The following is a 15,611-nucleotide window of genomic DNA, read 5'->3' as shown; positions in this document are numbered from 1 at the left end:
TAATTTTGATTCATGCATGGGCTCACTAAGTGTATTCAAAACCAACTGACTGATATATTGTTGCTGGCACATGCTGTGGTGTAACTGAACTATTTTCAAGCCAATTGAAAAACAACCTTATGGTTTACTTTGCAATTAAACCATCCATATTCACAATGTATCTCCTTAGAAACTTGGTCACTAAATTTGGAACAGGCAGTCCTTCCATGTGGCACAGTCCTTCCATGTGGCGAACTCCCACTACTGTTATTTCATTATGATAATCAAACGTAAAACAATTTCTTTGTTATTTCTTCACAAGACACCATAACAGAATCACATTAAGCAATAAACAGGATACTCTGCGGTTGATGTGGTAAGGTTATTACTTTTGCATTTTCCAAGAATACTGAAAGCTAGCGGTTTACCAATAATCCGATCAACTATTGAGAAAAAACCTGTACCAGCCAAATTGGTACCTATATCATGAGGCATAAAAACACTAGATACAAATACCATATTTGACCGGTTAATAGCCGTGGCTCGTATAATATCCGCCCCCGGATAGTAGCTACTCCACAGCCTAGAATTATTGTCATAAGAGCCACCCCCGGATAAGAGCCGCAGCTTGTATCTGAACATACTGTTGAAAGTGTTGACTAGACACGTTTGAAGCAGAAACCAGGCAAAGGAGTTGTTTTAAGCCAGGAAATATCGTTTTTGAGAGAAGTTAAAATGACTGACTGTACTGACAGATGATTAAACAAGGTCAGCCACTCGTGAATCCGTATAAACGCTGTGGGCTGCTTCCACACAAGCTCATTGTAGCCGCCTTCGCATAGTAGCCGCCTTCGCATAGTAGCCGCATGATTTTACTTGCTGAAAGTTATAGTAGCCGCAGCTATCAACCGGTCAAATACGGTATACAAATTCACGAAAGAAATGCTCCTGAATTTGTGAACACATTAATTTTGGCAGCAGTAGTATCACACTGACCCACATTTTGAGAAAGTTTGGTGTGTGCCCTACTGCAAAATCAAAAAAAAAAAAAATCATTTCATATTGGTTTTCATAACATTAGCTAAACTCGTATACTGTATTTGACCAGTTAATAGCTGCAGCTCGTATAATAGCCGCCCATGGATAGTAGCCGCTCCACAGCCTAGAATTATAGTAATAAGAACCGCCCTTGGATAAGAGCCACGGCTTGTATCTGAACATAATGTTGTAAGTGTTGATTAGTCTGGCGCCGCCGACCCTATTTAGGCGAGCGCCCCGAAAATAGGGTCTGGTCTATCTAGAATCAAGGACTTGTGCCACCGTTACCGAAAACTGGTGCGTCCAATCAAATCGCAGTATTGCCAAATATATGCATTTTGGCTGCATGATGTGAGTAAATACTGGGACGAAAGTCACGGAACAAAAGTTGCATGAGTTCTTTTTGTGTCAGGGTGAATAAACCCAGGGACGATTTTCAATTTACCATTCGTGTGTAATAGACGCCTTCCCTCGGAAAGTAGAAATATCGTCTCCACAGCCTAAACATCAACCGCCCATAGAAATTAAATTGAAACCCTTAAAACAATCACTGTTGTGATTGAATTCTTCGCTGTTCGATATGTTTGTTAACGCGAGCCACAGTGCAATTGCGCATTCCTAAACACAAGTCCTGAATGCTAGACAGACCAGACCCTATTTGCGCCTAAATAGGGTCAGCGGCGCCAGACTAAGTGTTGATAAGACACCTTTGAAGCAGAAACCTGGTAAAGGAGTTGTTTTAAGCCAGGAAACACCTTTTTTGAGAGAAGTTAGAATGAATGACAGTATTGAAAGATGATTAAACAAGGTCAGTCACTCATGAATCCATATAAATGCCATGGGCTGCTGCCACACAAGCCCATAGTAGCCGCCCTCGGATAGTAGCCACCTTTGCATAGTAGCCACAGAGTTTTGCTTGCTGAAAGTTATGGTAGCCGCAGCTATTAACCGGTCAAATACGGTAATTAGTGTTGCAAACTAATAATTTTTTAAAAGCCAGCTAATAAAAAAATGTAAACTAATAATAAAACTAGAGCAGTAGCTACATTACTAAAATCGAGTTATCGTAAATTACTTTGACGCCTGAGAGGAGACTAACAGTTTACTTTTTGTATTATGCTTCCTTAGCAACACTATCCCATTATGTAAGCCTTGACTTTCGTAAACAAAAAAAATGAAGATATAGAATACGTATATGGGATTTGCAGCTGCATGTAACTCAATAAATGGTCTACAAGGACAGCCCATGTACAACGCTTCCCAAAAACATTTTACCAACTATTCATTAAGATAATTGGAATGGTTACTTTTAAAAGAACAATTTCTCAATAACCTTCATTAACATAAGTATATACATGGCGATTGCGGTGACAAAAAAGGACGGCCCATGCGAACCGCTAGTTCATTACAATTAACGTTAAAATATATATAGATGGTATTTGTGCATTAGCAAGTTCAAAAGGCCAGCCCATGAAGGTCTTTAATTCTCTATGGATTTACTTTAGTAATTCAACTTCTTGGAATGATAGCATTAACAGAGAAAATAAATATAATCATTATGGTAGCATTACAGTGTTTATTACTAGCCCAGAATAACATTTTAAGTACATAGTAAAGTCCATTGCAGACGTTTCCTCACACAAAAACCATTAATTAGAAACATAGGCTTCCTCAATGACTGCCAAATCCCTTCTCATTAGCCAAAGATAAAATTGTATTAAGATCCAGTTGCCTACAATAAATACAGCATTAATACAGCCAAATAGCCATACATGTATGAAAGCCAAGCACAATGAGAAATATGCTTAGTTCACACACATTTCACATTCACAATGCATTCACTAATGCACACACACTACAACAACACAATAAATAATCAGCTCAACAATGAAAGGAATAAATTCACCACCACCGTTCAACAACATATGCACATATATGGCATTAGAATTGCATACCATTTCCTCCTGTTTTTCATCCTCTTTGGTTTTTTCTCTTTCGTATTCCTTAAGCTTCTTCCTTTCACGAGTCTCCCAGTGTTTCAACCGCTACAGGAACATGACACATGTGTACTACACACACTAGCTCAGGTGACCAGCATTACATGTGACTTTCTATTAAATTAATATAACCCTGTGACCTTCCTTATACTGCCTTGACACAATAAATTGTTCAGGAAGGAAGCAGTGTACACTATCGTATACAATGAATCCTTGATGGTATCTTTTCACAGCTTAATGAGATTACATAAAATCTCTCCCTAAGTCTACATAAAACCATATGAATTTACCTCTTTATATGCTGCCTCTCTTTCTCTTTGTTTTTTATCAACTCTTCGTTGTTCATAAGCCTCCTCGTCACGGTATGATCTCTCCCTTTCTTTCTCTTTTGCTGCCACTCTGTCTTTGTGCTTGTCTGAAGCTCCTCGAGTTGATTCTCGTCGGCTGCTGCGCTCGATGGGGCTACGACTGCGAACCCTCTCTCTACTCCTCTCAGACATCTGCGTCAACCAGACAAAAACAATTCAAGTCAACAAACCACACAATCAATTATATATACAAGTCAAACAAGCTTCTTTTTTGTTAGAAAAAGTTGTTTCCTTTTTACAAATTTCAGCTAAATATATTTGAAAGGTTTCTGTAATAGCTGATGTGTTGCCCATCCCTTCTGGCCCACCCAGCAGCCATGTGTAGAATTGGCAGAGCAGTTTCAGACAGAAAATTTTATTAAACTTGTTTTCAGTTACCAGAAGCTGTAGCAACATAGCAACATCATCAAAACTGGGCAATAAAACATTCTGTTTATACAGGAGTGCATGTAAACACTAGCCTTATACAAAGTTTACTGTTAACTAAAGTGTTAATTTTTTGTCAACACAAGACCAAACAATACAATAAGCACATTTATATTATATTCATTGAAGTATGAATTAAGAGGCAATTCAGACAGATATGTAGCAGTGAGTTTCCTACTACCTAATGGATTCTACCTGCACAAAAAATTAAACATTTGCTAATGGAATCTTTTTACACCAGACACGCTTAAAATAATGTTCAGATTATCTATTGAATATTGGAAATCGGTTTCAATGTTTGTAGGTATGACATGATGGGCTGTCCTCTAATAAGGTGCCGAGGAGATGTGCACCCACAAATTATATTTCTTCCTGCTAACAGTATCTTGAAGTAAACATTTAAATTAGATTCAATATTTGGGCATATCGATATATTGTCTCCATATTCCTTGATACATCAATATATCACAATACACGATATATTGATACAACTTAACTTCGTATCAATACGTATCATGGCTTCAATGCATCACTGAAATGTGATACATTGTTGCATCCCTATTACATACATACATACAGTGGCATCCTCACTTCTTTTTTATGCCTATCGTAATCTCGTCTTGAACTTTTCTCGCTCTCTCTGTCCTTCTCCTTAATGTCATCCTTGCTCTCTTTGTCCTTATCTATTTCTTTCTCCAATTCTTTCTCTCGCTTCCTCTCAACTATTTTCTGCTCCTCCTTTTCCTAAAACAGTACAACAAACACGGAAACAAAATGAAAGACTACATCAGCCTTAAACAGAGACAATTGAAGTTACTTACACACTGAGTGTACTATAACTACTGTTACTATACAAAGAACTACACTATTGTATACATGTGTGTATGTATATCTGACAGCACTTAGGAAATACCCCAAACGATGGCAAGCCAGTAAGTTTAGTTGTTGAGAGAACAAAATTTGGCGCTCTTCTCTTCCACATCAATCGGACAATTCCACTGAGTTCCACTGTTTGCCATGTGCACAAAACTCACCAAATGGCCTTCCAGTATAACTTAGCATTACTTATGTAACACACAGTATGTAGCATGTGTATGGATAGTGTAGTATGTGTGTGTGTGTGTGTGTGTGTGTGCGTGTGTGTGTGTGTGCGTGTGTGTGTGTGTGTGTGTGTGTGTGTGTGTGTGTGTGTGTGTGTGTGTGTGTGTGTGTGTGTACTGCATGTGTGTACTGTGTATGCATGTGTATGCGTGGTATGTGTGTGATGTGTGTGAGTTAGGGCTCAAAAAATATTCCGAATAATATTTGTTTTGGTAAATGACTTAACAAGAAAGTAAAGGAAAAAGAAATATATTATATACAAGTACAGTTAGCTCACAAAAGAATATTCGGATTATTAATTTTATTCGAAATCTATAGAATATTCAATTGCCAAAATGAACATTTCTTTGAGCCTTAGTGTGTGTGTACATGTGTGTTGTGAACATACAGTGTAATCTTTAAACTTTAAAGGACACTTTGAAAAGATTTTGGTCTCAACAGGTCTAAAGCATTACATACTAAAACTTGGCTGAAAATAGAGAGACTTCACTGTATGTGCACGTGTGCACAATAAAACCTGTCTAACACATAACCTAACAATCAGATTACAGACAGGCACCTGGCTCATGGTCTAGATATGCACTAGATGAATAACTGCTACTACAACCAGTATATAAAATGCATGAACCAGAATCCTATATATGAGGGCAGGTTATGGTTAGAAAGGTTTTGCTATCATATAAAATCACAGCAGTACACGGATAGACCTCTACAATTCGATACTTGTTGGTACAGAAACATTATCAATAAAGGTCGATAGGAAGAAGTGTACAAATAGTGTCACATGTTAGAAAACCCTATCGGTGCAGCAAATGACTAACAGACTCGGATCACCAAGTTATCGAATTATACAGGCTGCATATTATGTGTACAATGAAAATGTTATATGTCCATACTTTAGCACACAAGGACATGAGCAAATGGGAAACATTAGTTAAAGTCTATGTTTCACAAGTCAAAATTTACATTTCAAACCTTTGTAATTTATTAATGCTAAACATTTCTTTAAAATATAGACACCTTGATAATCAAGAAGATATTTATCAAAATGTGGATGCATTGATAATCAAGACGCTTGTCAAAATGTGGACATCTTGATAATCAAGATGCTTGTTCATTTCACGAGTGTGCAAACATTAAAACACTTGAAATAGGGACAATAATAAGACCACCTTACAACCTGTTCACACTATCGTCTAACCCCGGTAAAGCAATAAACTGCAGTGTGAATCCAGCTGGTTATATGCTTCTTCGTTACATTTCTAGTTCCTTATACTAAGTGCCTAAATAATAAATTACTATGTATTTGTGTTACAATTCGGCACTCTCAGAACAAGAGCCCCACCCAACTATAATAGCTTTAAAAATACTCTGGCTAGTGTAAACAGGGTGTTACAAGATGTCTAGATTAGAGGAGTTTCAAGAGATTAAATCCAACTAAAGTCGTAAGATACTATAGTTATAAAATCCATTATTTGCTCATGACCCAATACAGTCACAAAAATACAGTACAGCAATTCACCAGAATTATTATTTTGAACTTTTTGTTTTGTACATTAAACACTAATAGCATTATGTAACATCTGTTGTGCAAACAAATAAGCCACTTATTAAAGTGGTATCAAAATTCCAACAAGTTATATCAGCAACCAGACAAACAGTCTAGCATATCCCTGGGAAATTTGGATACAGTACATTAACTCATGCATTAATGATAATGGTCTAAAATCTTGTCTCTACTGGATCAAACGAAATTAAATTTATACTACTACCGCAAGCCCTATCAAAGAATTCGCCAGCTGACTAATATGGACATGAAATCATTTCGGATATACGACGATTGGCTCCACAAAACAGTAAAGACTACACCAAACAATAAACAACATAACCGCAAGAGTCCATTACAGTGTAAACACTTAAAACTTCATGCTAAATAAAGAAGTCCAATAGTGTCTTAATGGCAACCACAAACAATAAACTAATATTTCTACCAGACAGGAAATAATAAGTCTATGACAAAATGAAACATTACAGCATCATATTGAAACTATGTAATGTTTTAAACACACACACACACACATAGCATAGCATACAACATGTGAGAAAGAGGGGGTGAAAGTCTAGCCTTCCTGAAACACTTTTCAATTAAGTCTTACTCACCTTACAAGGCCAACTAAAACAAATCCGTGTGTGCTAGACTATCCCTTGCCCCCACATGGTACCATGCAAATCTACACACATCGTAGTACACACAAGTATTTCACACGAAGAGACATTGTTATTAATGATGTAATATGTTATGTGGCTTGGGAAGAAAGATTGAAGAGGACTCACTTTGTATGACTGGCGGAATCGTCGGATCTCATCTGACACAATGTGTTTCATGTCATCCTCCATGTCTACATCTGCTAGATTAGTCTGTGGAGAAGAGGTGGTAAGTTTGATCAAAAGTACACACACACTCTATACAGACAGACACTACATTCTGTACTACTACACACACACACACACACACACACACACACACACACACACACACACACACACACACACACACACACACACACACACACACACACACACACACACACACACACACACACACACACACACGTACTACATTCTCATCAGCTTTTCCTGACTGCTTGGCCATGTGTAGAAGAGACTCTTCAACACTCTTCATCAAACCTTCTAAGTAATACAACAACATTCTTAACAGGATACAGTGCAAGGAGAAGAACTTGTACAGCACAACCTCATTAATTGCAGCTTTTAAAGTATTACCTCGGGAACTACCTAACACGGTCACTACTCTAAGAGGTATATAGCCAGAAAGTTTGGCGGTAGGAAAGTTTGGTGAATTTGGCGAGTGAACCATGTTTCGCCAAACTAAAATCTGCCTAATTGTTTGTCCAATACAAATCGTCTGTATTAGCTCAACAAATTCGCCAAAATCCTATTGCGGAAAATTCACCAAAGTTTCCTCCCACCAAACTTTCCAGCTATACGGTAGTCATATTTAAGAGATAAGTGAGGTACATGTATCACCATACCCAAGTCTCTCAAAATTGATTACAGAGCTAACAAGGAGTATTAAAATGAAAGATACTACTCTAACTCCCTGAAGCCCCAAGGCATTCTTAGCTACCCACACTGCAAATGTGTGCAAGAAACTACACACACTGCTATGAGTCAACTTGTTAACATCAACTGTACCAATGTTAACAGCAGTGATACAGTAAGCAAAACACTTGTTAAACTAACCTCCCTTAAATACTTTTACACCCCATAAACACCACAGTGCAATAACAAAGTTTTGAGCTTTGCCAAGTAGAATGACTTTTGTGATATGGACAAGAAGTTAGGCAAACGAACGATGTTTTTAATTGCCATTAATCCAAAAACTTTTGTTATTTATATTAATAATCATGAACTCCACTAAAATCTTGTAAAATGAAACCAGAAATTCACAATAATTCAGAAGTTCACTATTTTGTAAGACTTGGTTATTATCCACATAAGTTTCAGCATTTTCATGAACCAGTCAATGCCAAACTGACCACACAACACACAATGTACAGTAGCACATATGACACATGTTGAAGCTGATTTTAATCTTTGATTAGAACAATAAATTAGTTTGCCTCTTGAAATGGATTTGAGATAAAGACAGCACAGGCGAACATACAGTACCCTAACAAAAGGAATGTCAACAACCTACAGTAACAAAAGAAACAAACTTCAGCAGATAATAAAATTCCTAGCAACAAAATTTACTTGAAAAAGTTTTGTTCATTTTTATGGTATAATATCCCACCCCTTATGGAAAAATGATCGTAATGATATTGATATTTCACCGGTCAACTTTCCTCTATGGCTGGAATAAAACCCACTAGTAATTTCAGCTGATGCATCAAAGCAGATTAGATTAATAACGCTACATTCAAGGCCAGCAAATTTACCATACACTTCCCCCAAAACTTATTTGAAGAAATATGTTTGGACTCTGGAGTAATAAGCTGAAAAAGAAGTGGTATTGAGCCTTATGATAATTTTTGGACACCTTGATAATTAGAAAATTTTCTTAGACACCATAAAATCAGGATACCTCTCTAATGAAGATGCCTTGATAATCAGGATATTGTCCATGGTAACTTTTATATTAGTGTGCATACATTTAGACTCCTGAAAATCAGGACGCTCTCTATTTACATTGGGCTCCAAGTGTCTGGAATATAGGGGTCCATTTTCCATGACAAAAAACAGTACATAGTAGCTACAGTGTTTTAACTAGTAAAATATTAGTCACCTTCTTCCACAGTTCTGCTCATTGTAAGCACATCCACATTATCTCGGACTAAATTGTTGATAGACTCTAGGATTCTTGAGTCGGCATCCTGCACACACCATTTGTGACTCAATAGAAAAGGGTAGGTCTCCACTACAATACCTTAGTGATTTCATCAAGTTCTTCATTTAAGGGGCCATCACCACTGTCTTCTACAGCAGCCACTGCTGTTTTCAACTGCATAATTACATGAAATACTAATGTAAATAACTAATTACACATCCTCAACAAATACAAAGTTATTGCACGTGCACATTACATATTGCAGCCACTAATATTGCAAATTTTCAATCATGTTATATTTTGTACACAGATGGTGATATTGATTATATGCCAGAAAGTATTAAGTACATAAATGCCACATGTACACAAGTGCATAGAACATACATACAAAATTGCAGTCGTCTGTCAACAAAATGCCACAATGTTTGTTCCCTGGACAACAGCAGAATAATAATATTATGGTAATGCCAATGTAAGCCTGGAGTTTGTACAGCATGACTGGTGGTTTTCTGTATAAATTGCTCACCTGGAAATGGACCAGGTTGGCAAGTTTTTCCAGACCACACACTAAGTAAATCACACTATCAACTACAAGTCTCAGCATCTTAAACTAGTCCTGAGGGTTGCCATTTCTGGTATATTAATGAATAGTGACTGGTCAGGACCTGGCTTGATAGTAAGCAATGGTACAAGGTTTGTAAAACCAATCGACCTCTAATGTGTAACTGTCTTCAATCACTTAAGATAAATTCCATGGTGAAAAGGCATAAATACTCTCAGCCTGTTCAGAATTTTTTTTTAATGTTAAGTTGGGCTGACTAAAAAGGTAGGCTACACTCACTACACCACATACAATTACAATGCTGTAAAATCTATCCTATAAGTGAGTCAATAAAGCCATATATATAATAGCAACAATACACACATGAATTTTTATTCAATATAAAATAACAGAGCCACTACCTACTGATAGGCTATGAACCTGAATTAAAGTAATTTTCAAAATATTTTTGCTCTTAACACAAAACAACTAAATTCCTTCACATAGCACCTCTTCTTCCGAAGCTCCTGTCTTCACCAGCTTCTTCCTTGTAATGTATTCTATGAGCTCCTTACGTGTCTTGGAGTCCACTTTGACCTAAATGGCATAGCAGTCAGGAAGGACATATATTTGTGTTGGGCTTTTGGTAAACAAAAGGGCTTACCACTAAGCTCTTGTCTCCAAGCCTGAAATTGTGTAGTAGTCGTAAGGCCCTAAGGGTAGCTTCTGGATCTGAGTACTCACAAAATCCAAACGCTGCATATGTATAAATGGCATTACATTACTAATATGATACTATGCACACTGTCACACACACGCACATGCACACACACACACACACACGCACATGCACACACACACACACAAACACGAGACTTATATAGCACAAAAATAGACAATTCTGTATAATGAAACCAAAGGCAAATAATAGCACACCAAACTCACCAACAGCTTTTCAACAAAATTTATGCATTGTGTATTGTACAATACCCCATCAAAGGAGCTTGTCTAATTACGAGTTACACAATGGAAGCTAGTCAACAGAAAATGTATGCGTACACACACAATAAAACATCAAAGGAAGACATAAATTAATATCTTTTAAGTAACACACCTTGCATTTTGCCAGAAGCACCTTGCACCCTCTTCCAAGCATTAATCACACCACAACGCTAACAAGTATCAAGTGAAAAACATCACAACATTGTAAGCGTGTGCACTACAATAATTGCTAAACCTGAACAGAAAAGAATATATTCCAGAGTTTTTCTTTTGGTCTCCAGTCAAAACACATTCATACATACAAAACATCATACACATTCTAATACAACATCCTTATGCTGTTATGTTACAATAGTATTAAAAATGGCCGCATTGCTTACTAGTAGTATCTGTCTGATTAGCGTGTCCGTAGCTTTATCAGAGATATTTCCCACAAACACTGTCGTAGCTACTTTGATTTCTGACGCAGATATGTTGTTCTGTGGGCATAAGAAACAAAAACAATTGCTAACAAATTGTGACATTGTCTCTACCACCATGCTGTATAGAAACACAGTCCAATGACAGATATTATGGTGGTAAACATTTTAAAACAGAAAAGGTGATACATGTAAGCACACTTTGACTGTGTTTGTAATACAGGGCTGGCTATAAAAGTCATTAGCTAAACAAAACTTCAACAGTTTGTAAATTTTCTGTCAAATAAATGTTAGAAAAAGTTGCAGAGTTGAAAAATCAACAAAATTATGTACAACAAAGATATTGGAATCTAATTCTCAATGGCTGGCTGAAAATCATCTTTTAAACTATTGGGTCACTGTAATAATTAAGTTCACTTTTCTCAGGGATTTTAATAAAGGTTAATTGAGTGAGTGTTGATGGGGCTTCACTACATAATTACCTTCCTGTGAGACAGCTAAACTCACAAGTGTAAACACAATTGTGTGGTCCAGGCATACAACATGGTTACACTACAACCACCAGCTGCGTTCCCTGTGTTTACAAGACCAGCCATATTACACAATTTAACCTCTCTCTTCTAAGCCTTCGATTCCCACAGATATCAATAATTCAACCATCTGATTCAGTCAACATGCAGCTGGAGAGCCAGCACCTACTTGGATCATTCACAAGGTGTCAAATATTTGAAATTGTTAAAACTAATGCCAAATGGAATTATTATTATTTGCTGTACTACAACTAGCTATACAATCAGTAAAGAGTAGATTGCTTTGGGTTCATGGTAGAAAATAAGCCATAATTTTTAAAAGATTTCTCCTATCATTATAGTGAAGAGGTTACACACATAGCACAGTCATTATAGCCTACATGCTGAGTCTTTAATTTGCTTATGTCACTTTTTCTAGCAGCATTACAAAGGTTTCTTAAGAAAAAAGTTGTGAACCAATAATGTCAATTAGGCACTAACTACATGTGGCACAACATTTGGGAAGCACATTAAAAAAACTTTCCTGAGCAACAAAACCTCTTTTACATGGAGACTTTGCGACCAGGAATTTTTAGTTAATTTGCTGCAAATAGAGTCTATCAATGAGTATGGAGCCTGGATAATACTTTGTCCTTGTTATGCAGTCTTTTAATGAGTCCTTTAAGATTTCTTAGATTACGCAGTATACAAAACCAGCAAAATCTACCCTTGTGACTTATGTTACCAATTAGTAAAACCTAACTCACAACAATATCCTTGTCTTTAATAACATTTAGGCTTTTGTGATATTAAGGGATCCTGTATTCCGTGAAATGCAGACAGCAGAATAACAGAATAAGTGAAAATTACATTTTAGATTTTTTTAGTGTTTATACACTCCTCACCTCATAGCAACTCTGGTGAGAATGTAATCATAATGGCACTAGGTTGTAGGGTAATTTATAGGATGCACACATAACTATCATGAGTGTTATTTGTTTGTTGTTATCGAACATGGAGGCAGAGCCTTCACTCTAAGCTAAACTACTACTATCAAATACACTTCACTACACAATCACTACAAAACCTGAAGTTCTTTCTGTTGTACATAGTGTTACGCACAAGCAACTGCCTTAATTTACTAGAGTCGTACTTTACAAAGTGCAGGATGGGAGCTAAAACAGCATTTAACCTTCGAAACACGTTGGTGAATGTTATAACAGAGTTAAGAAAGGTTGGATAGAGTACATTATTCCAGGTTAGATTTTTAGGGGATATAAAGTTTTGTAACTAATAAATGATTCAGGGAAGTTACTCATGTGTGCCAGCTGTTATAAGCAAGTATAAGAGAAAGCACTTCCTAGTTTGTTAGCTGATAGTAGTTTAACTTAGTTAGATTGTTCTAGAGTGAATAGTTTTGTGTCCATTCTGTTTGAAGATCACCCCGAGGATCACCCTTGTGCCATTGTGATTGTGTTCTTGCCAAAGTTGCTACAGTAGAGGGTGTAAACATTTAGAATGTAATTTTCGCTTACTATATTATTCCACTGTTCTGTTATTCTGCGGAATACGGGATCTCTCATCAATCAAGCAACGATAAAAACAGGTACGTAGTTTGAGGACTAAAACCATTAATAAACTCAGGCATGGTAAAGTATGTTACCTTTCAGACGTTAAAATAAGTTTTTAGGAGGTAATTTAAAATTCGCATTCATGAACCAGCTGTACAGAAAAGTCACCCATTATTCTTTTTCAGCTAATCCCGAGTATTGATAAAATATGACTACAGGGTTTGTATTTCGGGTAGTGATTACTTGAAACAGTATTGCAATGCTCAGAAACACTTTGAAAACGTTTGCCCTACATAGATTTTCCCGATCTTTTTATCCCGGATTACGCAAGTAAAAATGATGTAGTATAGTGCCACGCCTTCTTGTTAAACCCGTCTATACACATGTGACTGTCCTATTAGGGTGACTGCTGTATTAGAGCATCTCAAGTCAGCCTTTCACGTGTCATTATTTTACTGTGCTAGAATACAGCTAGACTGATTAAAAGGGGTGTGATCATCATGATCAAGTCAATAGATTGTTAAGAAGTGTGGCCTCTGTGTGCGACCATTATTAATTAACCTAGATCATTAATGGGTATGGTCTTGAACCTATCTTAAAGTTGCAGGTATCTACTAAGCATAAACGATTTAAATAAGTTTGTGGTGTCCAAATATACTGCTCAAGGAAAGGCCTCAATATGGTTTCATTGCATGAAGAAGACAATGACCAGCCTGATTGAAGACAAAAGGAAAGACAAGGCACAGAGGGCACACACTTGTCAGAAACACAAAAGGCACATGCCACTGATGAGTTTGGTACAGTGGTGTAAAATGGTGGCGGTGCACTGCTTTGCTTGGCCTGCAGCCTTGCAACTGTGGTCAAGCAAACTTCGAGCTTTGATGATTTTTTTAAAATTCTGTATCTAGCTGCCTGTAAGTGTTTTCTTGTTTTAATGCTGTATTTGATGTTAGATGGACTAATATTATTCTGTGGAGGTGATTTCTGTCACGTAGGATGCCTCTAAGATGATTTTTAAAGGCAGCATTTTAGGCAACACGTGTCACTTTTCCTACTTAAACAGTACTACTGTACTGTTTAATACTATGCTAAGGCCTTCAACTGCAAGGCTAGGGCTTAGGATGCCACTGAATAGGAAAGCTCATCTGGTACCAATTTAGAAGTGTGGGAATACTAAAGCTATGAGTAAAGCCATCTAAGAAGAGAAGCTTCTTAACTGTTTGGTCGCATAAGAGATGGATAATTCTCAGGACAACTGCTAATCCTCACTTGTCTATGTTTTTGTCAGAATATTGGATGCAATTAACCATTAAATAGACCACCAAACTCAACAATAGCTGCATATTATGTAAACACACAAAGACAATTATGCTAAGTAAAGTTGGTACACATGAAAAATATGCTTGAGTAAAAATATATTTTGACCAGCATAATGGATACAGCAATTCATGCCCATTAATGATCTAAAAGCCCATTTAATGATCTAAAAGCCCATTTAATGATCTAAATAAACACTTATGTTGACAAGTAATCACCGCGCATAATCTATTGTGCAACTGTTTAATAATATTCATACTGCCTTAGAAGACTTACAAAAGCAAAGTGGAACAACATTATTTTGACGTAGTAACCACAGTCAAACGGCTTCAAACCCACAGCAAATACCAGCGCTAGGATTTGTAAGGCAGTTGGTTGATAAAACGGTTGATAAAACAATTAGGAACCATAAGTAAATAGTAATGCAAAATTGTCTAATGTAATTGTATAATTACTTCGATAATTTCCGCCACTTCTATAACAAGACAAGCCACTACATAGTTATTCATTGTCTCCAATTGCCTCCAATTGAGCATGAGAATTAGCGCCCTCTGCTCTTTCCAAGAAGTGGTAATTAAATTCTTTTTATTAAAATAATTCCAAGGATACTGATTGTATCTACATTTACTGTCAAAAGCTGCTGGGATGATTCAAAGGAAAAAGTGGTGCACACACAGATACATATATTGGCTTGTAACAACCTCTAGGGTTAAAACAGTACAATTCATGCTCATCGGGTGACAGGGCACTGATTGTGCTGGTTCTGAGAAATCTGGGCACCTTACAGTATATTAAATTAACCTCCTTTACTAGTTGTGTCTTCAAAAATCCATAAACATGTGAGAATGACTTGTGGCTTGGGAGGAGACAGTGAACCATGAAGTTTACTTGTACAAGGATGGGTTTTTTTTGCATACTGTGTAAGGTGGTAGAACTGTTAATTGTATTTTGGTGCAAAAAAACAAGCTCATGTGTCTTCTTGTAATAATGTT

The 15,611-nt window shown here is 36.8% G+C and overlaps 1 protein-coding gene across 4 annotated transcripts in view; it reads right to left on the bottom strand.

Moving 5' to 3' along the window:
• The window catches only part of LOC136269262 (RNA-binding protein 25-like), a 38,334-nt gene that overhangs the window by 3,890 nt on the left and 18,833 nt on the right, over positions 1-15,611 (bottom strand). For 2 of the 4 annotated variants that reach the window (XM_066064788.1, XM_066064789.1), the window contains 11 exons: positions 11,184-11,282; positions 10,916-10,973; positions 10,466-10,557; positions 10,312-10,398; positions 9,360-9,434; positions 9,219-9,306; positions 7,527-7,600; positions 7,244-7,327; positions 4,400-4,552; positions 3,305-3,523; positions 2,973-3,062 (listed from right to left, as the gene is read on the bottom strand). In XM_066064788.1, the coding sequence (XP_065920860.1) occupies positions 2,973-3,062; positions 3,305-3,523; positions 4,400-4,552; positions 7,244-7,327; positions 7,527-7,600; positions 9,219-9,306; positions 9,360-9,434; positions 10,312-10,398; positions 10,466-10,557; positions 10,916-10,973; positions 11,184-11,282 (1,119 nt within the window). The remainder of the gene's footprint in view (positions 1-2,972; positions 3,063-3,304; positions 3,524-4,399; positions 4,553-7,243; positions 7,328-7,526; positions 7,601-9,218; positions 9,307-9,359; positions 9,435-10,311; positions 10,399-10,465; positions 10,558-10,915; positions 10,974-11,183; positions 11,283-15,611) is intronic. The other 2 variants (XM_066064791.1, XM_066064790.1) reach the window with 2 other exon arrangements.

Source organism: Dysidea avara, chromosome 10 (genome assembly GCF_963678975.1).
Source record: "Dysidea avara chromosome 10, odDysAvar1.4, whole genome shotgun sequence".
In the NCBI taxonomy this organism is placed as follows: Eukaryota; Metazoa; Porifera; class Demospongiae; order Dictyoceratida; family Dysideidae; genus Dysidea; species Dysidea avara.
This window is presented reverse-complemented; position numbering and strand designations above follow the sequence as displayed.